Below are 26,698 nucleotides of genomic sequence, written 5' to 3' on the forward strand. Positions count from 1 at the left end.
GACAATATTTTGTAGATGCTAAAGCATGGAGGAATGTTGTTTTTAAGGTTGATTATGGTTGCAAAAGGTGAAGCAGGTAATCCACCCTCTTCTACTCAGTTGTCCTGGTTTTGACCAGCAACATTCACAGTGATGTTCCAGAACATTGGGTGCTGTTTCAGTCGCTCCGGGAAAGGGGTCACAACCTGACTTCCCTGCGTTTTGGAAACATTTGGAGTTATTAACGCTGCAGGAGAACATTTGGTGTATTTGGTTTCCCTATGCTTTAGTGAGCAGTTGCTTTGTGCTAGCTATGCTAATGAGGACTTTTGTTTCTGACAGACAGTATCTCTTCCATAATGACCTGGCAGTGTGGCCCTGAGAGCTCTGGCTCCAATTCATTACCCAGACAGGACTAGTAGGGCATCATAATGATACACTATCACCTCCTAATCATTCTGCAGCACTAGTTCCAAATGACAGTGAAAAGCAGGGATTATTATGTCTGGAGATTGTGTGTGTGTGTGTGTGTGTGTGTGTGTGTGTGTGTGTGTGTGTGTGTGTGTGTGTGTGTGTGTGTGTGTGTGTGTGTGTGTAAACAAGCACACATGGATGTACTCCACAGACGTACTCCACAGACGTCCCCCAGAGTGCATTATGTTAATGGTCTGTGTGCTGTAGATCTTACTCATTATTCCCAAACTGGAGGAAATTTCTTCAGAAGGAAAACATAACCGACCGTTTTTATTGTACAAGCTCAGAGAGCGTTTCTTTTGCTGAGATTTTCTCAATGTTGCACTGCCCATAATGGCCTATTTACAATATTGTAATGTGTAATAACAAATTGTTTGTTTTTCCAATTATATTTTGGAATGAGTGTATCATTAGTTTGATCCCTCAAAGGGATATGGATGTCTTTCAATTCTCAAATAAAGCCAGACCAACTCAGGAGGATTGAGAGGCTGTGTGAACGTATGATAATTCTGATAAGAATAATGCCTGATTTAATGAAATTACATTTTTGGTCATAGAGGCCTTAAACAGAGCTGTTTTTGAGAAAGAGTTGATTTCTGTTGCAGCTGAACCTGTGCAAGGATACGGATACCGGGCCCAGGCCGCCCAGCGCAAATTCGCTGATGACATCGACTGGTCCTATGCGGGTGAGTGTGGAGTGGACCACGAGTTTGGTTTAATTTTCAATGTCTCTCTCAATGGGATACATTAGAATAAATACAAGATGTAGAGCAAATGTATCTTTCGTCTCTCTGTGTTTCATCATTTTCCTTCAATTCGCAAGAGGCTGAATGTATCTCACTGGAAAAAGCATCAGAGCAAGCAAAACAGAGCCCTTCTGTATGTGTTGGCCATCTATCTGATGCTGTCAGGTCCAAAAGAGTATGACAGTGTTGCCGCCCGCAGCATTGAATGCAAAGGAAGCCAGCAACCATTTGGCCTCCCTTCATACATTTTTAAAATAACAATACCCAATCAGCATTGAGCTAAACCGAGTGAGCTCAACTGTGAATGGTTCTGGCTAGGGCTTGTTATGGTGACCATATTACCACCACACTGGCGGTCACGAGTCATGACCGCAGTCAAATTCCTTGTGACCATTTAGTCACGGTAACTAGGCTTCTCCAAGCTCTGAAGCTGCTGATGGTCATTAGTAGCCTACCAAAGTTGTTATTCTGGCTGGTACTCAGCACTCTATTGTCACTCTAATCACTCTGTAATTGAAAATCTAATTTAATACTTCATGAGAGCCAGTGGTGTAAAGTACTTAAGTAAAAATACTTGAAAGTACTACTTAAGTTGTTTTTTGGGGGTATCTGTACTTTACTTTACTATTTATATTTTTGACAACTTTTACTTCACTACATTCCTAAAGATTTACTTTTTACACCATACATTTTCCCTTACACACAAAGTGCTCATTACATTTTGAATGCTTAGCAGGACAGGAAAGTGGTCCAATTCACATAGTTATCAAGAGAACATCCCTACCTCCTCTGATAACAAATGCTTTGTTTGTAAATTATGTCTGAGTGTTTGTGTGCCCCGGCTATCTGTAAATTAACAAAAACAAGGAAATTGTGCCTTCTGGTTTTTTATGATTTATACTTTTACTTTTGATACTTAAGTATATTTAAAACCAAGTACTTTGACTTTTACTCAAGTAATATTTTACTGGTTGACTTTTACTTGAGTCATTTTCTATTAAGGTATCTTTTACTTTTACTCAAGTATGACAATTGGGTACTTTTACCACCACTGATAGAGCGCTTCAGCGGTCCCGTTCTGTGAGCTTGTGTGGTCTACCACTTCACGGCTAAGCCGTTGCTGCTCCTAGACGTTTCAACTTCACAATAACAGCACTTACAGTTGACCGGGGCAGTTCTAGCAGGGCATAAATGTTACGAACTGACTTGTTGGAAAGGTGGCATCCTATGACAGTGCCACATTGAAAGTCACTGAGCTCTTCAGTATGGACCAGTCAACTGACAATGTTTGTCTATGTAGATTGCATGGCTGGGTGCTCGAATCCACCAATTTGAAGGGGTGTCCACATATACTAAAAGTATCTGAGAGAGCCATGTGAGTGAGAGGTGCTTCGGAGCACTGCAAATGGAAACCGGAAGAAGGGAATTATAATTATTATATTCAGCCCAAGGGCACAACGGCCACATTAGCCACAAAAGGCATAGATTTTTAGGGGGGCATTATGGCCACACAAGGGGGATGCCACCGGGAAATTTGAGGCCTGGTCAGAATATTATCAAGTGCTTGTCAAATTGTGAAGAGAGACTGATGAAGTGTGCAGCCTGCACAAGAAAAAGGAGGCATAAAACATATAGCCCAACATTTTTATCACAACTAAAGATGCATAAATAACTCTAAATTAAGCATATAGGAGTACCTGTTTCTTTGTTAACCACTCAACACAGAATAGCCGCATGTGCGCACTCCCTAAGAAATCGTTTAGAGAAAATATTATTTATATTTTATTCAGCTATGTGCAATTGTATTCTTCATACTATAAAATAATATAATGCCACAGAATTTTAAGAAAATCTTGTCTGCTAAATGAACTAGTGTAGCCCACAGCCATATGGCATAGCGAGATCAGGGCCTAACAACTCAGATTATGCTATTCTGTTCTTCTGAAATAGACTACATTTTCTTCATATAATGTTTCTTTAGACCTGTCTAAAATAAATAATGGATTTATTGTGATGGTGTAGGCTATATTACATTTATTTATTATAATTTTTTAATGTAGATGTTCCAAAGGTCTGCATCAGTGGTTTGTTAAATGTCAGAATAATAGAAGAGAGAATGATTCATTTCAGCTTTTATTTCTTTCATCACATTCCCAGTGGGCCAGAAGTTTACATACACTCAATTAGTATTTGGTAGCATTGCCTTTAAATTGTTTAATTTGGGTCACACGTTTTGGGTAGCCTTCCACAAGCTTCCCACAATAAGTTGGTTGAATTTTGGCCCATTCCTCCTGACATGGCTGGTGTAACTGAGTCAGGTTTGTAGGCCTCCTTGCTCGCATACGCTTTTTCAGTTCTGCCCACAAATTTTCTATGGGATTGAGGTCAGGGCTTGAAGGTAGGCCTTGAAATACATCCACAGGTACCCTCCAGTTGACTCAAATGATGTCAATTAGCCTATCAGATACTAGCCATGAATCCACAGGTGGTTAGGAGTGGAGTGGCACTCTGCCGGAATTGGGGTTAGTGGTTACATTTAGGGTTATGGTTAGGTTTAGGGTTAAGTTTATGGTTAGGTTTAGGGTTAAGGTGAGGGTTAGGGGTTACGGCTATTTTCTCTAACCCCTAAATCTAACCCTTATCTTTACCTTAATCAGTAACCCTAACCCTTGCCACAAACCTTACTCCAAACCTAACCCCTAAACTTAAAATAGCCTTTGAATGGAAATCAATTTTAGGTCCCCACGAGGATAGAATAACAAAACGTGTGTGTGTTTCTATGTGCGTGAGTGAGTATGTGATCAATAAGTACTCTAGTATTTTGAGCTGGTAGTGACATGTAGACTAGTATTTTGAGCTGCCAGTGACATGTAGACTAGTAGTTTGAGCTGCCAGTGACATGTAGACTAGTAGTTTGAGCTGCCAGTGACATGTAGGCTAGTAGTTTGAGCTGCCAGTGACATGTAGACTAGTATTTGGAGCTGCCAGTGGCATGTAGACTAGTATTTGGAGCTGCCAGTGGCATGTAGACAAGTATTTGGAGCTGCCAGTGGCATGTAGACAAGTATTTGGAGCTGCCAGTGGCATGTAGACAAGTATTTGGAGCTGCCAGTGGCATGCAGACTAGTATTTGGAGCTACCAGTGGCATGTAGACTAGTATTTGGAGCTGCCAGTGACATGTAGACTAGTATTTGGAGCTGCCAGTGGCATGTAGACTAGTATTTTGAGCTGCCAGTGGCATGTAGACTAGTATTTTGAGCTGCCAGTGACATAGTGTTCATTAATCACCGTATTCTTATCGGCAGACTCAATAGCCTTGGTTTCTCAAATGACTGCCTCGCCTGGTTCACCAACTACTTCGCAGACAGAGTTCAGTGTGTAAAATCGGAGGGCCTGTTGTCTGGACCTCTGGCAGTCTCTATGGGGGTACCACAGGGCTCAATTCTCGTACCGACTCTTTTCTCTGTATATATCAACGATGTCGCTCTTGCTGCCGTTTTGTTACCAAAGCGCCTTATACCACCCACCACTGCGACCTGTAGGCTCTAGTCGGCTGGCCCTCGCTACATATTCGTCGCCAGACCCACTGGCTCCAAGTCATCTATAAGTCTATGCTGGGTAAAGCTCCGCCTTATCTCAGCTCGCTAGTCACGATGACAACACCCACCCATAGCACGCGCTCCAGCAGGTATATCTCACTGGTCATCCCCAAAGCCAATTCCTCCTTTGGCCGCCTTTCCTTCCAGTTCTTTGCTGCCAGTGACTAGAACTAATTGCAAAATCGCTGAAGCTGGAGACTTACATTTTCCTCACTAACTTTAAACATCAGCTGTCAGAGCAGCTAACCGATCGCTGCAGCTGTACATAGTCCATCTGTAAATAGCCCATCCAATCTACGTACCTCATCCCCATATTGTTTTTATTTACTTTGCTGCTCTTTTGCACACGAGTATCACTACTTACACACCATCATCTGATCATCATCATCTGCTAATCTATCACTCCAGTGTTAATCTGCTAAATTGTAATTACTTTGCTACTATGGCCTATTTATTTCCTTACCACCTCATGCCATTTGCACACTGTATATAGACTTTATTTATTTATATTGTGTTATTGACTGTATGCTTGTTTATTCCATGTGTAACTCTGTGTTGTTGTTGTTTCTGTCACACTGCTTTGCTTTATCTTGGCCAGGTCGCAGTTGTAAATGAGAACTTGTTCTCAACTGGCTTACCTGGTTAAATAAAGGTGAAATAAATAAAATAAAAAATAAGACTTTTGACTGGCTTGTCTTGCATGTGTGTGAGTAATGAAATAACAGATAACCACGGAGAGAGTGAATTAATGTAAGATAACTCAAGAAATCTGTCATGAATTTTGACGTTTTTGCAGAGGATATCTTTGTCTAACTAAGATGTTTAGTGCAGTATTTTGAAATTTAAAAATGTGCATGAAAACATCTCTTGTTGAATGACAACAAAGACTTTATTGAAGAATACCAACTGTTGACCAATCACTGACGAAGGGGCATAGAATTTGGCTCCAAACTTCAGCTTGCCTCCAGAAAGAAGGAGATCTTATACGTTTTGTTCTATGAGATAATATCAGTCAGTTAACATGACTTTTATGAGTTATGAAGCCTTTATGTGCTTATTTCGATTACATAAATGCTTAAAAATTCACAAAAAATGACGTTAGCTGCTGAAAATGATCTCATAGAACAAAGCGTAGAAGATCTCCTAAGCCTGTGTTTATCACAGACCTATTTGCAGCGTTTATCCAAACCCCCCCCCCCCCAAAAAAAAACATTAATTCCCCCATAGTATTTGGCCAACAAGCCAAGGCAGAGTTAGCCTCCGTTAGTGCCTACAAAAAGACGCCATTACTGTTGCTTTCTATGCAAGTCATAGTGACTAGTTTGGTTTCATAAATAGCTTTTTAAACAGGGACGCTGAAGATACCTGGGAATTAATGTCCTATTTGAAAATCATCTGAACCCATTCCAGTTTCCCTCCTTGGTCTCATTTGGGGATTTGCATTTGAATACGTTTAATTAATTTGATCTTCATCAATCCTAAGATGTTTGACAGAGTGGTTTGGTATTGTATGTGGAGAGAGAAACAAGGAAATGTATTGGTTATCATTGGGGGCCATTTAGGGCCTCGTTCCAATAGGAAATGGCATGACCTCTCTCTCTCCTTTTCTACATGACCACTGGTAGGTGAAAAGACTGGACAAGTTTAAACTGAAATGCTTTAAATGAAGAAGTAGGCATATTGGCCTATGCTTGGGTTTTCAGATGGGGAGATGACACTAAAGTTCAGGTCAGAATATGGCCCTCAATTTCTTTTCAACTAGATGACAGCATCTAAAAAAATATGCACAATACTGTGACACAAGCTGTTAAACTGTGCAAGAGATACAGTGTATTGGTGTGGTCACAATACACTGTATCTCTTGCACAGTTTAACACACACACACACACACACACACACACACACACACACACACACACACACACACACACACACACACACACACACACACACACACACCAGTGGAGGCTGCTGAGGAGAGGACAGCTTTTAATAATGGCTGGAATGGAGTTGGTGGAATGGTGTCAACCACATGGAAACCTTGTGTTTGATGTGGTTGATACCATTCTATTGACTCCATTCCAGCCATTATTATGTCCTCCTCTCAGCAGCCTCTACTGACACACACAACCCCCCGGGACACCTGGGACTCTCTTCTCGAGGGACTCTGCTTTTTTTTCAGCCATGGAGAATTCCCTGGTGGTGAGAGAATTCTCTGTGCTAGTCTCTGGGACCCATATTTGGAAAGTAGGGCACACTGAGCTCCTGGTCAGGAGCTGCTGTTTAGCCTAGAAGTGCTTGTCTGATCTGTTTTGGATGAGACATGACATGGGTTATGAGTAGCCATTACAGCATAGAATGTATGATGTGTAGCAAAAATATGTGTATTTCTCTTCAATTACAGTAGATACCGTTTATATTATTGGCATGATAATATTATATGCAGAGTTGCCAAAGAGTGAGTAATAAAGCATATTCTACAAAAGAGATGTATAATTTTGCATGGAAATTTACTATGAATATTTACTATGACCCTCAAGCAGTGGCACACAATCATCTATCTTTCTTCCCTATCTATCTCGCGGTCTTTCACTAGATATGACAAGGGAAAAAATCCTCTCTTCCCCCTCTCTATCACTCTGTTCTCCCCTCTCTCTCTTTCGCTCTCTCTCACTCTCTCTGTCACTGTCTAGACTTCCCCCACCACTCTCCCAACTCTCTCTCTCCCGCTTCCCTTTGCTCTTTTTACCACACAGCTCTCCCATACCTCCCCTCTCGTCTTGCTCAGCGTCACAACAAACTGAATCTGCTTGACACACGAGACTGGCACAACAATGGGGGCATTATGGGGCCAGGGGGGCAGGCAGACGGGGACACCCCACATCCCGACTGCCAATGCCAGCTTAAACATGCCCCTGCCCCTCCCCCACACCCATGCCCGACTGTCCTTGATAAACTATGATCTATAGGCCTATTGCATAAATAGCATCAAGAGAAAACCCAGTGCTGGTCCAATGGCCCTATGAACACTACACTGTCCCTTGAATAACATTAAAAGAGATCCCAGATAATCTTCAATGTCACCATTGTCATTTAACTGCTCTAACCTTGGCTCTTGGACCCGATACGGACCTGTATGTGGACCTGGATCAGGATTGGGGCCATATGGGGAAAGGTAAGGGTTATTCTGATGAGGGTCTAGGTAATTGGGCCCCAGAGCCTTGCCGTGGAGGGAGCCTGCAGCCTCTAGGCCAATGTCCATGCCATTGGCGTCGGAAGAGCCACATAGGGCGTGGTCAGGGACAGGGGTCAAATAGTTTCGATTTCATGCTGCAGAACCCTGAAAGGTGTTGCATCGCCTTCCACTGTCGCTCCTGTTGTTCGGCCTCCCACTCCAGCCTGATGTCTTGCGCCTGCTGCAAGACATCAGGCCGCTCCTGAACAGAAGGGCCATCTCCTCCAATGAGGTCACCCCAGGATCGTCTGGTATGGGCCCTCTTCCTTCAGCCCCGCCTTCAGTCCCACCCTCCACATGGAGAGGTGGTCCCGGTCCTGGTTTTTCTTTGTACCGAATTGGTCCAATGTTTGGTCTTGTTTTTAAAAACAGAAAGATAAAACAAATAAACCTAAGCTAAGCTACTGCTACTCCGCTGATCATCCCACCGCTGCCACCATATGTCAGGGATGACCAAAGAGGCAACGAGAGACAGCTGAGTAGGGTGCAATCAATATATGGGTTTTATTCCTCGAATTTGAAAGGCTGCATACTGGCTGAATACCAGGCGGTGATGCAACTAGTCAAGATGCTCTACATGGTGCAGCTGTAGAACTTTCTGAGGATCTGAGGGCCCATGGCAAATCTTTTCAGCCTCCTGAGGGGGAAGAAGCATTGTCGTACCCTCTTCACAACTGTGTTGGTGTGTGTGGACCATGATAGATTCTTAGTGATGTGGACACAGAGGAACTTGAAGCTCTCGAACCACTCCACTACAGCCCAGTCAATGTGATGGGGGCGTGCTCGGCCCTCTGTTTTCTGTAGTCCATGATCAGCTCCTTTGTCTTGCTGGTATTGAGGGAGATGTTGTCCTGGCACCGCTGCCAGGTCTCTGACCCCCTCCCTATAGGTGTTGTTGATGGTCAGGCCTACCACCGTTGTGTCGTCAGCAAACTTGATGGTGTTGGCGTCATGTGTAGCCACACAGTTGTGGGTGAACAGGGAGTACAGGACGAGACTAAGCACACACCCCTGCAGGGCCCCCACGTTGAGGGTCAGCGTGGCGGATGTGTTGTTGGCTACCCTCACCACTTGAGGGCAGCCCATCAGTAAGTCCAGGATCCAGTTGCAGAGGGAGGTGTTTCGTCCCAGGGTCCTTAGCTTAGTGATGAGCTTGGAGGGCACTATGGTGTTTTTTGTTTTATATATATATTTTTTTTAATTATTATTAACCCCTCCACCACCCCCCCCCTTCAGAGGACGAGTATCGTTTTTGAATTTTTTTTAATCAAATTTTATTGGTGTTAATGCGAGTGTAGCGAAATGCTTGTGCTTCCAGTTCCGATCGTGCAGTAATATCTAACAATTTCAAAACAACTACCTTATACACACAAGTGTAAAGGAATGAATGAGAATATGTACATATAAATATATGGATGACCGATGGCTGTGCGGCATAGGCAAGATGCAGTAGATGGTATAGAGTACAGTATATACATATGAGATGAGTAATGTAGGGTATGTAAACATTATATAAAGTGGCATTGTTTAAAGTGACTAGTGATACATTTATTACATGCAAATGTTAATTATAAAAGTGGCTAGAGATTGAGTCTGTATGTTGGCAGATGCCACTCAATGTTAGTGATGGCTGTTTAACAGTCTGATGGCCTTTTAACAGTCTGATGGCAGTCTGATGGCTTTTTTGCTACATATACATAACTTTTACATATACATTTTATATACACATTTTGCATACATGGTACTTTTATATAACGCAGTCACATAACAATAATACATTACCAAACATAAACTATTTAATCCCAACCCTCAGCCACTCTCAGCCCATCCCACCTATCACCATAGACCACCCTCGTTTGGTTTCCATGTGCCGTGTTTTTTTCAATTATGCTGTGATGTTTTACGTAATTTTTTTAACCTTTCTAATCGTATAGTATCCACAGATTGTGAGCTAAAGATGAAAACCTTTCCTTCAAGTATTATTATATTATTTATTGACTGACTATGGCTTTCAAATCACCCAACACTGCCATTTGTAAGGTTAATTTTAAGTGCATGTTGTGATTTTTTTTTTTAACCATTCCTGAACCTGTGACCAGAAGCAACCTACATAGGGGCAATACCAGAAAAAATTATCTATTGATTCTGTCTCTTCGCGGCAAAATCTAAAGAGCTGAGATTGTTGTATGCCCCATATATATAGCATTCTGTTGGTGGCAAGAATTGTATATAATAATTTAAATTGAAAAACTAAGTGTTGAATCAAGTGTAGTTTTTTGTATCACTTCATAAACCATATGCCATGGAATTGGTACATCGAAAATCTCTTCCCATTTTATTTTGCAACATGTATGGCGCAGCTGTCAAAATTTTTTGTCTTCAAATGAGCCAATTTGTATCTTTAATATATAGCAGGCAAACAAGTTCCCTACCTTCTCCCTTCTCTACTTGCCTCCTCCATGTTTGTGGTAGTGCTGCAATCAGTTGGTTGTAAATTTGGATTGAGCAGATATTCCCATATATTTTCGATAACTGCATATGTGACATAACTCCTCTGTTTCTATTCATAATATAATGAACAAATATAATTCTATTTTTAAAAATGTTGTCCATAAAGAATGTTTTTTTATTAATCAGTATATTTGAGTTTAACCATAACATTTGTTGTAATATTTGTTCTATCTTTTCTGGAGGATAAAACTGAAATTGTAACCAGCTTTGTATGGCTTTAAGAAAAGGCGATACTTTAAACAACATTTTATTTTCAATTAGTCGGAAATGAGAAGTTGTAATCTGTATAAAGGCAAAAAGGCAATTTTTTAACAAATGATGAGCCTTTCTTAATCTACTGGAGAACCATTTTGGGTTTAAGTATAATGTATGTATGAGTCAAGCTTTTAGTGAAAGGTTTAAAGCTTTACTATTTAATATTTGTAGCTGTAGATAATTCTCACATAGGTGTTCCTCTTGTTCAGGTGGGAGAGGCAAGCGAGGAGTGGAATAGAGATTGCGTCATCTGTGGATCTGTTGGGGCGGTATGCAAATTGGAGTGGGTCTGGGATGATGGTGTTGTGAGCCATGACCAGCCTTTCAATACATTTCATGCCTACAGATGAGTGCTATGCGGCGATAGTCATTTAGGCAGGTGAACTTGGTGTTCTTGGGTACAGGGACTATAGTGGTCTACTTGAAACATGTAGGTTTTACAGACTGGATCAGAGAGAGGTTGAAAATGTCAGTGAAGACACTTGCCAGCTGGTCAGTGCATGCTCTGAGTACGCGTCCTGGTAATTCGCCATGTTAACCTGTTTAAAGGTCTTACTCACATCGGCTAAGGGGAGCGTGATCACATAGTCGTCTGGAACAGCTAGTCCTCTCATGCATGGCTCAGCTTTGCTTGCTTCGAAGCGAGCACAGAAGGCATTTAGCGTGTCTGGTAGGTTTGATTCACTGGGCAGCTCGCGGCTGGGTTTCCCTTTGTAATCCGTGATTGTTTGCGTCAGAGCCGAGGTAGTAGGATTCGATCTTAATCCTGTATTGACGGTTTGTCTGTTTGATGGCTCGTCGGAGGTCGTAGCGGGATTTCTTGTAAGCATCCGTATGAGTGTCTCACTCCTTGAAAGCTGCAGCTCTAGTCTTTAGCTCAGCGCGGATGTTGCCTGTAATCCATGGCTTCTGGTTGGGATATGTACGTACGGTCACTGTGGGGACGATGTCATCAATGCACTTATTAATGAAGCCGTTGAGTGATGTGGTATATTCCTCAATGCCACCCGGACAATCCCGGAACATATTCCAGTCTATGCTAGCAAAACAGTCCTGTATCTTAGCATCCATGTCATCTGACCAGTTCCATACTGAGTAAGTCAGTGGTACTTTCTGCTTTAGTTTTTGTTTGTAATCAGAAGGATAGAATTATGGTCAGATGTGCCAAATGGAGGGCGAGAGAGAGCTTTGTACGCATTTCTGTGTGTGGAGTAAAGGTGGTCTTCAGTTTCTTTCCACTGGTTGCACATGTAACATGCTGGTAGAAATGAGGTAAAATGGAGTTAAGTTATTCTGCATTAAAGTTCCCGGCCACTAGGAGTGCTGCTTCTGGGTGAGCATTCTTTTTTTTGTTTTTGGTCTTATACAGCTCGTTGAGTGTGATCTTAGTGCAAGCATTGGTTTGTGGTGGTAAATAGACAGCTACGAAAAATATAGATGAAAACTATCTTGGTAAATAGTGTTGTCTACAGCTTATCATGAGGTACTCTACCTCAGGCGAGCAAAAGCTTGTGACTTCCTCGAGCACTTAGCAAGAGTCTTCTGCACTGCTATTTTAGTTATCAGTTAATCTGATAATTCTCTCATTGATATCATTTACTTATTTGTGACCAGTTTCAGGAAACTAGGCATATGTCGCAAGTCACAACTTCACAGGAGAGCCATTTGAATCTTTACATTTTTTGTATTTATTTTTGAAATCAATGGAATTAGAGTATGATAGCTAAAGAGATGGCGAAAACACCTGTCTCCGGATTATATCTTCAAACTAAGAGAAACCGTGGCATGGCATCCGTGACAGGGAGACGCGTCCATCATGCATGATTATGTATACAGATAAGATAGTCTAGCATTAGCTAGCTACATTTTCAGATATAAACACGTTTCTGATTTTGACAAAGTGGTTTCATTTCAAGCTAAAGTGTACTGCTAGCTAGCTAACGTTAACTGACTGGCTCCCTAGCTGACATTATTATTTGTATCCCAGAGCTGTTTGCTTTGCTAGTTAGAGCCTAATGTTAGCTAGCTAACATTAAACCTGGTTGCTTCCAGCATCATCATGCAGGGTAGTAACGACATGATTTGGCACTATGTTCATTGTTGTTTAACTAGCTATTGTTAGCTGGCTGGCTCGGTAGCTAACATTACATGATGTGTGTGATCTTACACGTTGTTTACCTAGCTAGGTTCATTGTTTACCTAGCTAGCTAGCTACATGTCTTAAGCTAATGTGTACAACACCGGTTGAATATGGCCTGTGTCAGTAAACGTCTGCAAAAAAGCGTAATGAAATTGCAGAACAACAGACTTTCAGACTCTCAACATGCTTGGGACTGACACAAATGACTAATGATTGGCTGAAAGAAATTGATAAGAAGATTGTGGGAGCTGTTTTGTTAGACTTGAGTGCAGCTTTTAATGTCATTGATCATAACATATTACTGAAAAACGTAGATGTTATGGATTTACATCCTCTGCCGTATCATAGATGGACAGTTACCTATCAATAGAACACAAAGGGTTTTCTTTAATGGAAGCCTCTCTTATACAAATTCGGTGTGATGTACCGCAGGGTAGCCGGCTTGGACCATTATTGTTTTCTGTGTTTTACTAATGACCTTTGACTGACCTTTAATAAAGACTGTGTACCCATATACACTGACGACTCAACAGTTTACACGTCGGCTGTAACAGTAAAATAAGTAACTAACACCCTTAACATAGATCTCCAGTCAGTTTTAGATTGGGTAACTATAGCAATAGTCTGGTGCTAAATATCTCAAACTAAAAGCAGCATTTTTGGGACAAATCACTCGCTCAACCCTACACCTTATCTGGATCTATTATTGAATAATGTGTCTTTATGTATTTACATTTTTTATTTAACCTTTAACTAGGCAAGTCAGTTAAGAACACATTCTTATTTACAATGACGGCCTACCAAACAGCTATTGGGGAACAGTGGGGGGGATTTTGGAGGGTTCGGGTTTCACAAGATTGTGATCATGAAAAAGGAAACAGACATATTTTATATCACTATCATGCACACACACCCTCACACATAAGGATGTCTCTGTTGCGGAAAGACTGATACATGTTTGATAGTGTCATGATGCTGTATTGTTTGTCCTTCATGTTCTAACACTTTAATGTTACCCCTTCCTTGTGTTTTCTGTAATAAATAATTTAAAAAAAGAAAAAAGAGACCTAAGACAACAACATAGCATGGCAGCAACACATGACAACACGACATGACAGCAGCATGGTAGCAACACAACATGTCAGCAGCGCAACATGGTAGCAGCACAAAACAGGTTACAAACATTATTGGGCACAGACAACAGCACAAAGGGCAAGAAGGTAGAGACAGCAATACATCACGCAAAGCAGCCACAACTGTCAGTAAGAGTGTCCATGATTGAGTCTTTGAATGAAGAGATTGAGATAAAACTGTCGAGTTTGAGTGTTTGTTGCAGCTTGTTCCAGTCGCTAGCTGCAGTTGAAAAGAGGAGCGACCCAGGGATGTATGTGCTTTGGGGACCTTTAACAGAATGTGACTGGCAGAACGCGTGTTGTATGTGGATGATGAGGGCTGCAGTAGATATCTCAGATACGGGGGAGTGAAGCCTAAGAGGGTTTTATAAATAAGCAGGTATACAGAGATGACCAGTTTACCGAAGAGTATAGAGTGCAGTGACGTGTCCAATAAGGGGCATTGGTGGCAAAGCTGATGGCCAAATGGTAAAGAACATCTAGCCGCTCGAGAGCACACTTACCTGCCGATCTATAAATTACGTCTCCATAATCTAGCGATCTACAATCTGTCTATTGAACATGTTGAAGAGACTAAACTGCTGGGTGTCACGCTAGATAGCAAGCTATCATGGTCAAAACATATAAACTCATTGGCTACTAAAATGGTAAGAGGTCTGCCCATGATAAGGCGTTGCTCTGCTTTTGTGATATTTTCAGTCAACCAGACAGGTCCTACAGGCCCGAGTTTTGTCGCACCTGAACTACTGTCCAGTTGTGTGGTCATGTGCGACATAGGAAAATTGCAGTTGGTCCAAAATAGAGCAGCACACATTGCACTTAGATGTACAGTACACGAAGGGTGAGTGTTAGTGACATGCATGTCAATCTCTCCTGGCTCAAATTTGAGGAGAGATTGACTGCATCACTATTGGTCTTTGTGCAAGGTGTTTGTGTTGAAGGTACCGAACTGTCTGTTCAAGCAGTTGGCACACAGTTTGGACATGCATCATTATCACACAAGACATGCAACCAGAGGTCTCTTCACAGTCCCCTTGTCCAGAACAGAGGCAGGGAAACACACAGTATTAAATAGAGCCATGACTAAATAGGACTCTCTGCCACCCCAAGTAACTCAATTAAAAAGCGGATTAAAGAATGTCTTACGGCACAACAGGGACTGTGTAGACACAGACATTTTTATGCATTTTATTTGTATTTCGCCTTGTATTATGTATGTGATGCTTGGTTGGGATACGATTGTGATAGGTGGTTGTCTCGCCTGGCTATCTAAGATGAATGCACTGGCTGTGGGTCGCTCTGGATGGGAGCGTCTGCTGAATGGATAAATTGTAATGTAAATGTAGTGCAATTTATGTATATTATGTATTTTATTTGTTGTGTTGTTTCCTGTTTGGACCCCAGGAAGAGTAATCTAATTGAGGATCCTAATAAACACTAAATTACTAAATAGGCCCTCTGGAAATTAAATGTTGCTCCATTGCCGCTCAGCTCCCCACAGCCCTGTTCTGTGAGCAGATAGTGAGTCACTCAGCCACGGAGCGAGGGGAGGGTTGAGCCTGCCATGAGGAAAGGGGACAGTGAGAGTCAAGGGATGTGGAAAGGGAGGAGAGTAGGGTCGAAGAGGCAGCTGGGTAGGGGCTGAGTGGGTAGGCTTGGAGGAGAGATGGAGAGAAAAATAAACAAAGTAGTGATTAGAGACCTGGGGAGTGGGGGTTGCAGTGAGAATAGTAGGTGAACAGCCTCTATTAAAGATGAGGTCAAGTGCTTTGCCTGCCTTGTGAGTGGGAGGGGACTGGGAAAGAGTGAGGTCAAAAGAGAAAAGGAATGGAAAGAAAGAGGTGGAATGAAATGAATCAAAGGCAGACATCGGGAGGTTGAAGTTGCCCAGTATGATGAGTGGTGAGCCATTCCCCAGAGTCTGAAGAACTCGTGGATACCATTTTATGTCTCTGCGTGAAGTTTGAAGGAAGTTGTTAACTAGCATTAGCCTTGTTGGCCGCAGATTGGCAGTTCCAAATGTTGCCGGACCCCAGGAATTCCACATGGGTTGTGCGCCCATGGTACACTAAATTAGAAGGGTTGCAGCTACGGGGTTGGAAGCATCTGTAAAACCTACAGGGAGAGGAGCGAACAGGGATAGAAAACACACACACACGTAATATCTACAAAAGAGTACAATGAGATCATCTGACAATAACAGTTTTTTTATATTTCACCTTTATTTAACCTCTATGGGCTAGGTGGGACGCTAGCGTGCCACCCGTGGTGCACTCCATCAACAGCAGGTGCATTTCAAGAGCGGCAAATTTGAATCCAAATAAATGTCAAAATTCAAATTTTTCAAACATACAACTATTTTACACCCTTTGAAAGATAAACATCTCCTTAATCTAACCACGTTTTACGATTTCAAAAAGGTTTTACGGCGAAAGCATGAATTTAGAGTATGTTAGGACAGTACATTTACAAGAGTTGTGTGTAATGTTTTGTCAAGTCAAAGACAGGGTCACCAAAACCATAAAACCAGCTAAAATGATGCACTAACCTTTTACAATCTCCATCAGATGACACTCCTAGGACATTATGTTAGACAATGCATGCATTTTTAGTTCTATCAAGTTCATATTTATATCCAAAAACAGCGTTTTACTATGGCATTGATGTTGAGGAAATCGTTTCCCTCCAATAACCGGCAGTCAAGTCAGCGTGACAAATTAAATAATTAAAATTAGAAAACATTGGTAAAATATTATATTGTCATTTAAAGAATTATAGATTTACATCTCTTGAACGCAATCAACTTGCCAGATTTAAAAATAACCTTACTGGGAAATCACACTTTGCAATAATCTGAGCACTGCGCCCAGAAAAATACGCGTTGCGATACAGACTAGACGTCATGTTGGGGAGATCTAAAATCGAAAATACTATGTAAATAATCCATTACCTTTGATTCTCTTCATCAGATGTCACTTCCAGGTATCACAGGTCCATAACGAATGTAGTTTTGTTCAAAAAAGCTCATCATTTATGCCCAAAAATCTCCGTCTTGTTAGCACATGATCTAAGCCAGCCGGACTTCTCGTCATGAACGAGGGGAAAAAATATATTTACGTTCGTTCAAACATGTCAAACGTTGTATAGCATAAATCATTAGGGCCTTTTTCTAACCAGAACATGAATAATATTCAAGGTGGACGAATGCATACTCTTTTATAACGTATTGGAACGAGGGTACCCAACATGAACTCGCGCGCCAGGTGTCTAATGGGACATCATCGTTCCATGGCTCTTGTTCGGTCAGATCTCCCTCCAGAAGACTCAAAACACTTTGTAAAGGCTGGTGACATCTAGTGGAAGCAATAGGAAGTGCCAAAATATTCCTCAGCCCCTGTGTTTTTCAATGGGATAGGTTTAAAGTCAATACAACACATCAGGTATCCACTTCCTGTCAGAAAATGTCTCAGGGTTTTGCCTGCCAAATGAGTTCTGTTATACTCACAGACACCATTCAAACAGTTTTAGAAACTTTAGAGTGTTTTCTATCCATATATAATAAGTATATGCATATTCTAGTTACTGGGTAGGATTAGTAACCAGACGTGCAAATGCTGCCCCCTAGCCCTAACAGGTTAACCAGGTAGGCTAGTTGAGAACAAGTTCTCATTTGCAACTGCGACCTGGCCAAGATAAAGCATAGCAATTCGACACATACAACAACACAGAGTTACACATGGAATAAACAAACATACAGTAGAAAAAAGAAAACAAAAAGTCTATATACAGTGAGTGCAAATGAGGTAAGATAAGGGAGTTAAGGCAATAAATAGGCCATGGTGGCGAAGTAATTAAAATATAGCAATTAAACACTGGAATGGTAGATGTGCAGAAGATGAATGTGCAAGTAGGGATACTGGGGTGCAAAGGAGCAAGATAAATACAGAAAGGGGATGAGGTAGATGGATGGGCTGTTTACAGATGGGCTATATACAGGTGCAGTGATCTGTGAGCTGCGATGACAGCTGGTGCTTAAAGCTAGTGAGGGAGATATGAGTATCCAGCTTCAGTGATTTTTGCAGTTCGTTCCAGTCATTGGCAGCAGAGAACTGGAAGGAAAAGCGACCAAAGGAGGACTTGGCTTTGTGGGTGACCAGTGAGATATACCTGCTGGAGCGCGTGCTGCGAGTGGGTGCTGCTATGGTGACCAGTGAGCTGAGATAAGGCGGGGCTTTACCTAGCAGAGACTTGTAGATTAACTTGTAGCTAGTGAGTTTGGCGACGAGTATGAAGTAAGGGCCAACCAAAGAGAGCGTACAGGTCGCAGTGGTGGGTAGTGTATGGGGCTTTGGTGACAAAACGGATGGCACTGTGATAGACTGCATCCAGTTTGTTGAGTAGAGTGTTGGAGGCTATTTTATAGCAGTCAAGGACCGAAGTCAAGGATCGGTAGGATGGTCAGTTTACGAGGGTATGTTTGGCAGCATGAGTGAAGGAGGCTTTGTTGCGATATAGGAAGCCGATTCTAGATTTCATTTTGGATCGGAGATGCTTAATGTGAGTCTGGAAGGAGAGTTTACAGTCTAGCCAGACACCTAGGTATTTGTAGTTGTCCACGTATTCTAAGTCCGAGCCGTCCAGAGTAGTGATGCTGGACAGGCGGGCAGGTGCGGGCAGTGATTGATTGAATAGCATGCATTTAGTTTTACTTGCATTTAAGAGCAGTTGGAGGCCAAGGAAGGAGAGTTGTATGGCATTGAAGCTCGTCTGGAGGTTAGTTAACACAGTATCCACAGAAAGGCCAGAAGTATACAGAATGGTGTCGTCTGCGTAGAGGTGGATCAGAGAATCACCAGCAGCAAGAGCGACATCGTTGATGTATACAGAGAAGAGAGTCGGCCCGAGAATTGAACCCTGTGGCACCCCCATAGAGTCCGCCAGAGGTCCGGACAACAGGCCCTCCGATTTGACACACTGAACTCTGTCAGAGAAGTAGTTGGTTAACCAGGCGAGGCAATCATTTGAGAAACCAAGGCTGTTGTCACATCCTGACCAGTAATAGCGGTTATTTTGTTATTGTAGTTTGGTCAGGACGTGGCAGAGGGTATTTGTTTTATATGGTTTGGGGGGTTATGTGTATGTAGAGGGGTATTGTATTTATGTGTTCCGGGGTTTTTGGTATATGTTCTTGTGTTGGTGTTCTACGTTTTTCTAGTTTGTGTATTTCTTTGTTGGTCTGTGTGGCTCTCAATCAGGAGCAGCTGTACATCGTTGTTCCTGATTGAGAGTCATATTTAGGGAGCTTGTTTTCACCTGTTTGATTGTGGGTAGTTGTTTTTGCATTGCTTATAGTCTAGCCTGCAAAACTGTTTACTGTCGTTTTTCTCTGTTTTCTTGTTTTTCCGTGTTCACGTTTATAATAAATATAATGATGAGCACGCAACCCGCTGCGCCTTGGTCTAATCACTACGACAGCCGTGACAGCTGTCGAGTCTGCCAATAAGAATGTGGTGATTGACAGAGTCGAAAGCCTTGGCCAGGTTGATGAATATGGCTGCACAGTAATGTCTCTTATCGATGGCGGTTATGATGTCATTTAGGACCTTGAGCCTGGCTGAGGTGCACCCATGACCAGCTCTGAAACCAGATTGCATAGATGAGAAGGTACAGTGGATTTCGAAATGGTCGGTAATCTGTTTGTTAACTTGGCTTTCGAAGACCTTAGAAAGACAGGGTAGGATAGATATAGGTCTGTAGCAATTTGGGTCTAGAGTGTCACCCCCTTTGAAGAGGGGGATGACCAGCTTTCCAATCTTTGGGAATCTCAGACAACACAAAAGAGAGGTTGAATAGGCTAGTAATAGGGGTTGCAACAATTTTGGCAGATAATTTTAGAGAGGGTCCAGGTTGTCTAACCCGGCTGATTTGTAGGGGTCCAGATTTTGCAGCTCTTTAGGAACATCAGCTATCTGGATTTGGGTGAAGGAGAAATGGTGGGGGCTTTGGCGTGTTGCTGTGGAGGGTGCCGGGCAGTTGACCCGGGTATGGGTAGCCAGGTGGAAAGCATGGCCAGCCGTAGAGAGATCCTTGTTGAAATTCTCAATTATAGTGGATTTATCAGTGGTAACAGTGTTTCCTAGCCTCAGAGCAGTGGGTAGCTGGGAGGAGGTGCTCTTATTCTCCATGGACTTTACAGTGTCCCAGAACTTTTTGAGTTAGTACTACAGGATGCAAATTTCTGTTTGAAAAAGCTAGCCTTAGCTTTCCTAACTGCCTGTATATTTTTTCCTAACTTCCCTGAAAAGTTGCACATCACGGGGGCTATTCGATGCTAATGCAGAACGCCACAGGATGTTTTTGTGCTGGTCAAGGGCAGACGGGTCTAGAGTGAACCAAGGACTTTATCTATTCCTACTTCTACATTTTTTGAACGGGGCATGCTTATTTAAGATGGTGAGGAAGGCACTTTTAAAGAATAACCAGGCATCCTCTACTGACGGGATGAGGTCGGTGTCATTCCAGGATACCCCGGCCAGGTCGATTAGAAAGGCCTGCTCGCAGAAGTGTTTTAGGGAGCATTTGACAGTGATGAGAGGTGGTCGTTTGGTCGCAGACCCATTACGGATGCAGGCAATGAGGCAGTGATCGTTGAGATCTGGATTGAAAACAGCAGAGGTGTATTTGGAGGGCGAGTTAGTTAGGATGATATCTATGAGGGTGCCTGTGTTTACGGATTTGGGGTTGTACCTGGTAGGTTCATTGATCATTTGTGTGAGATTGAGAGCATCAAGCTTAGATTGTAGGATGGCCGGGGTGTTAAGCATGTCCCAGTTTAGGTCACCTAGTAGCACGAGCTCAGAAGATAGATGGGGGGAAATCAATTCACATATGGTGTCGAGGGCACAGCTGGGGGCAGAGGGTGGTCTATAGCAAGCGGCAACAGTGAGAGACTTGTTTCTGGAAAGGTGCATTTTTAGAAGTAGAAGCTCGAATTGTTTGGGTACAGACCTGGATAGTAATACAGAACTCTGTAAATACAGAACTCTGTAAACACAGGCACCCTTTTATGTGAAGTTCAATAACATAATTTTCCAACATCCAAATATCTACAATATTGTGACACAAGCTGTTAAGCTGTGCAATAGCTACTTGTATTGGTGTGGCCTCATTTGATACTTTGTCAAAAAGGGTCACTCCCTCACACACACACGCACCAGCAGCAACTTTATAATTGCCCAGAACAGACAGATGATGGAGAATAGACTGTTGCATCATGTCCCCTCTGCTGCTGCTGTGTGTGTAGCCATTGACAAGCTAATGGTCTGACCCAGAACCCAGTATGATCTCATTCAGCCACATTGTCCTCCGGCTCAGATGGTTGTCTGCAGTATGTGGCCCCCAGGACTTACAGTACATTCAGTTAGAAAAGGAAATAAAATGCTGCTAGTAAATCAAATCAAATTGCTATGTTAATGTGCTTTGTTAACAACACGTGTAGACTAACAGTGAAATGTTTACTTACGGACCCTTCCCAACAATGCAGAGAGAAAAATTTATAAAAAATTTAGTGTGCATGTGTGTCTGATCCCTTCAGAAGGTGTGTGTGCAGTAAGTGTGTTTACATACTTACAGTATGTAGCCTAACCTCTAGAGGATACAATCCTGCTAAAGGGATTGGTTGGACAACAACCAGTGAGATAGCACGGCGCGAAATTCAAAACAAAATAATCTCAAAATTAAAATTCAAGTATTATACGGCATTTTAAAGATACTCTACTCGTTAATCCAATCACATTGTCCGATTTCAAAAAAGGCTTTACGGTGAAAGCATAACATTAGATTATTTTAGCATAGCACCTTAGCAAAAAAAAAAAAAAAAAAAAGAAAGCCATTTTCCAAGCACGAATAGCCATCACAAAACCAGATATACAGCTAAAATGAAGCACTAACCTTTGACAATCTTCATCAGATGACACTCCTAGGACATCATGTCAGACAATACATGCATTTTTTGTTCGATCAAGTTTATAGTTATATCCAAAAACCCAATTTTTACATTGGCGCGTGACGTTCAGAAAATGTTTTCTCCCCATAACTTCCGGTGAATAGGCACATTTAATTTACAGAAGAACTCAAACGTTGACAAAATTTCTAACAATTATTTAAAGAATTAGAGATAATCTACTCCTTTATGCAACCACTTTGTCAGATTTCAAAATAACTAAAGCACATTGTTCAATATTCTGAGTACAGAACTTAGCCTTCAATGCTAAGCTATACAGTTAGCCTACAACCATGACGTCGACAAATCTCTAGAAATATTTACTTACCTTTGCTGATCTTCGGCGGAATGCACTCGGATGGGCACCCACTTCCACAAGAAATGTTAATTTGTTCTGCAAAGTCCATCATTTATGTCCAAATACGTCCGTTTTGTTGACCCATCCAGAACACTTTACAATGCCATGTGGCGTGGATGCAAATCCATAGACGAAATGTTCAAAGTTCCATTACCGTTTGTAGAAACACGTCAAACGATGTTTACAATCAATCCTTTAGTGTATTTTTTTTACGTAAAATTGCGATTATTTTACAACCGGGCAATAGGTATTCATCCCAGAAGATAAATAAAAAACAACAAAGTCACATGCATGCGCGTCATAAGACACCTGTCCTCAGACTGGCCAGTGATTGACTGAGCCACAATTATCTGCCCGGTAACAGGTGACGGATGAAACCAGTTCCTCAAGATTGTTGACAGCCAATGGAAGAGTTAGGAGGTGCAACGTAAATCCTATGTCACTGTAGTTTTTCAAGGGATTCAAAAGAAAAACTACATTTCTAATTTATCTAACTTCCTGATTCAATTTTTCTCAGGTTTTTTGCCTGCCATATGAGTTCTGTTATACTCACAGACACCATTCAAACAGTTTTAGAAACTTCAGAGTGTTTTCTATCCAAATCTACTAATAATATGCATATTCTATGTTCTGGGCCAGAGTAGTAACCTGTTTAAATTCGGTACGTTTTTCATCCGGCCGTGAAAATACTGCCCCCTAGCCCCAACAGGCTACGCAATGCATCCCAAATATATCTGGTGGAAACTTCAAGGCAAGCAAAATAAACAACACCCATACTTATTGATGTATGGGTGAGTGTTCTTGTTTTAGCCAGGCTGTGTTGTTGTCTGTGCCATGCCAGACATAGGCTAGGTGTTGGCTAAAGGAGAAACAGACTGGCAACCAGGCTTGACAGGATAAGTTGCGTTACAGGAGAAGCAATGAAGCAACTCAGAAAGGCACTTTATGCCGCCCATACAACCAAGTGGTAGGCCTGATCACCGGCAACGATGAGACAGCCTATAGGGAGGAGGTCAGAGAACTGGCAGTGTGGTGCCAGGACAACAACATCTCCCTCAATGTCAGCAAGACAAAGGAGCTGATCGTGGACTACAGGAAAAGGCGGGCCGAACAGGTCCCCATTAACATCAACAGTGCTGTAGTGGAGCGGGTCGAGAGTTTCAAGTTCCTTGGTGTCCACATCACCAACTGTCTATCATGGTCCAAACACACCAAGACAGTCGTGAAGATGGCATGACAAAACCTTATCCCCTCAGGAGACTGAAAAGATTTGGCATGGGTCCCCAGATCCTCAAAGTTCTACAGCTGCTCCATCGAGAGCATCCTGACCGGTTGCATCACCGCCTGGTATGGCAACTGCTCGTCATCTGACCGTAAGGCGCTATAGAGGGTAGTGTGTACGGCCCAGTACATCACTGAGGCCAAGCTTCCTGCAATCCAGGACCTATATAATAGGCGGTGTCAGAGGAAAGCCCATAAAATTGTCAGAGACTCCAGTCACCCAAGTCATAGACTGTTTTCTCTGCTACCACACGGCAAGCGGTACCGGAGCGCCAAGTCTAGGACCAAAAGGCTCCTTAACAGCTTCTACCCCCAAGCCATAAGACTGCTGAACAATTAATCAAATGGCCACCAGACTATTACGTTGACCCCCCCCCAATTTGTTTTGTACACTGCTGCTACTCGCTGTTTATTCTCTATGCATAGTCACTTCACCCCTACCTACATGTACAAATTACCTCTAACCTGTACCCCCGCACAATAACTTGGTACAGGTACCCCCTGTGTATAGCCTCGTTATTATTGTGTTACTTTTTTATTATATTTGACTTTAGCTTATTTGGGAAATCTTTTCTTAACTCTTCTTGAACTGCACTGTTGGTGAAGGGCTTGTAAGTAAGTAAGTATTTCATGGTAAGGTCTACACTTGTTGTATTCAGCACATGTGACAAATAAAGTTTGATTTGATTTACACTCAAAACGATATTGCCAGCCCCTTAGTTGATTCCAGTTGGAACATTCAAAGCAAAGAATAACCAAGAGCAGATGTTGAACGAAAGTTTAAGTATTTACCAACATATTAGTCCTAACATGAAACATTGGCATTGCATGAAGTTGTTCTATCGTGTGGAATAGGCACATCAGTGCTATGCACAACCCCAGATCAACCCTAGCCCTTTCCCCTAAGCTCTTCATGTTGATCTGAAAGAATTGGATTGGACTCGATTCAACTGCACAACAAATCATCCAATCCACGATAACTTGAATCAGGTATCGGTGCTGGGATAAAACCAAAATGTGCACACCCTGTGGGTCCCCCAGGAATGGCTTGAGAAACTCCACAGTTCTAAATCGAATTTCAAATCAAATTTTATTTGTCACTTGTTTTGTAAACAACAGGTGTAGACTAACAGTGAAATACTTACTTATGGGCCCTTCACAACAATGCAGAGATACAAGAAAATAGAGAAATAATAGAAAAGTAATAACACATAATAATAAAAGCAACGATAACTTGGCTATATACAAGCGGCACCAGTACTGAGTCGATGTGCAGTGGTACGATTTAATTGAGGTAGATATGTACATATAACAAGGAATAAAGTGACTAGGCAACAGGATAGATAATTAACAGAAGCAGCAGCGTATATCTGATTAGTCAAAAAAGTTTGTGCACAGAGGGTAAATTCAGATAGTCCGGGTAGCTATTGGTAACTATTTAACTAATTATTTAGCATTCTTATGGCTTGGGGGTAGAAGCTGTTCAGGGTACTGTTGGTTCCAGACTGCGACAGCAGAATGAACAGTCTATGGGCAGTGCGCACTACCCTCTATCACTGCAGTGAAATCTCATCAAAGCAGACACACCTGAAGGTGATTAGCTCATTAGCTCCCCACAGGAGCACACCTGCAACCAGTTAGTGTGTGATTAGAGAGGAAGAAACCAGAGTAAACTTCCGAAAAAGGGAAAACAACTGGGTTGTGTTTTGTAATGGATAACGGCATATGTACTTGTTTTGGGCAAGTTCATATAGCTGAGGCACCATCAAATATGTTTCTACTATGCATTAAACACATTTCAACTCTCTCTCGGCAGGGACTCTAAACCAAAACAACTGGGCCAACAAGTACCCATCATGCAGCAATGCTAGACAGTCGCCCATCAACATCGAGGAGGAGCTGACACAGGTCAAAGTTCAGTTCCAAAAGCTGAAGTTTGAGGGCTGGGAGGAGGCGATGTCTGATAGGACCACCATCAAGAATGACGGCAAGACCGGTATGAGCTCTCAGGTCACCAGAAGTCTCATAATAAAACCAGCCAGTAATGAAACTGTAAAGCTAAAGTAATACAATAAAATAATCAGCCATTAAGGCAGCTAGCTATTCAGTAGCCACACTGCCTGTTTCTGAGCCTGGTGGTCTGGGTCTTAATTACAGTCTAATTATAATATATACAAATATTGAGCATTGTTGTTGTAGTGAATACTTATGGCACTTTTTAAACTGATGGTACAATTACTTGTTTCTGGTGGGGAGATGATTGAAGGTGTTTTTGCCTTTCTTGGTATGAAATTGGCATGAAATATAATACCCTACATGCTGTGAATGTAAATATGTGTGTGAATGTGCGCGTATGTGCATGTACATGTGAGAGCGAGAGTTTTTCTGTTCTCCATTGGCAGGCTTCAGGCCACATCAATATACTGTGTGTGGTTGTATGTGTATATTGGTTAATGGGTTCAAATAATGCTCTGTGTGTGTTCTCTCCAGTGGCGGTGAACCCAGAGGGGGATTTCTATGTGAGTGGAGGGGGGCTGAGGGGCAGGTTTAAGGTGGGGAGAATCACCTTCCACTGGGGCCGCTGTAACGCTTCCTCAGAGGGCTCCGAGCACAGTCTCAGTGGGGTCAAGTACCCCCTGGAGGTAAGACCTGACACTCACTCATTATTTCTCCATTCTGATTGTTTTATAGTCAACCAAACTAAGATCAAGTTAACAGTTAAGTAGTCCAATTTGTAGAACTTTTCATTTATTTAGCACTGTATCAAAATATATTGTAATAAACGGTATTATAAAAATCCATACCGGTATGTGGATCCATTCCAGTATACCTTAAAATAGTATATATCGCCCAGCCTTAGACCTACTCCAAATGACAGTACATAGGATCTCAACCATATCCTGTATCTTGTCTCTGTATTTGTATTTATTATGGATCCCCATTATCAATCAATCAAATGTATTTATAAATCCCTTTTTACATCA

General features: G+C 42.1%; 1 protein-coding gene across 2 annotated transcripts in view; it reads left to right on the plus strand.

Moving 5' to 3' along the window:
• The window catches only part of LOC106584549 (receptor-type tyrosine-protein phosphatase zeta), a 113,429-nt gene that overhangs the window by 36,315 nt on the left and 50,416 nt on the right, over nucleotides 1–26,698 (plus strand). For both annotated transcript variants that reach the window (XM_014169974.2, XM_014169975.2), the window contains exons 2-4: nucleotides 1,059–1,139; nucleotides 25,531–25,710; nucleotides 26,205–26,356. In XM_014169974.2, the coding sequence (XP_014025449.1) occupies nucleotides 1,059–1,139; nucleotides 25,531–25,710; nucleotides 26,205–26,356 (413 nt within the window). The remainder of the gene's footprint in view (nucleotides 1–1,058; nucleotides 1,140–25,530; nucleotides 25,711–26,204; nucleotides 26,357–26,698) is intronic.

Source organism: Salmo salar, chromosome ssa23 (genome assembly GCF_905237065.1).
Source record: "Salmo salar chromosome ssa23, Ssal_v3.1, whole genome shotgun sequence".
NCBI classification, from domain to species: Eukaryota; Metazoa; Chordata; class Actinopteri; order Salmoniformes; family Salmonidae; genus Salmo; species Salmo salar.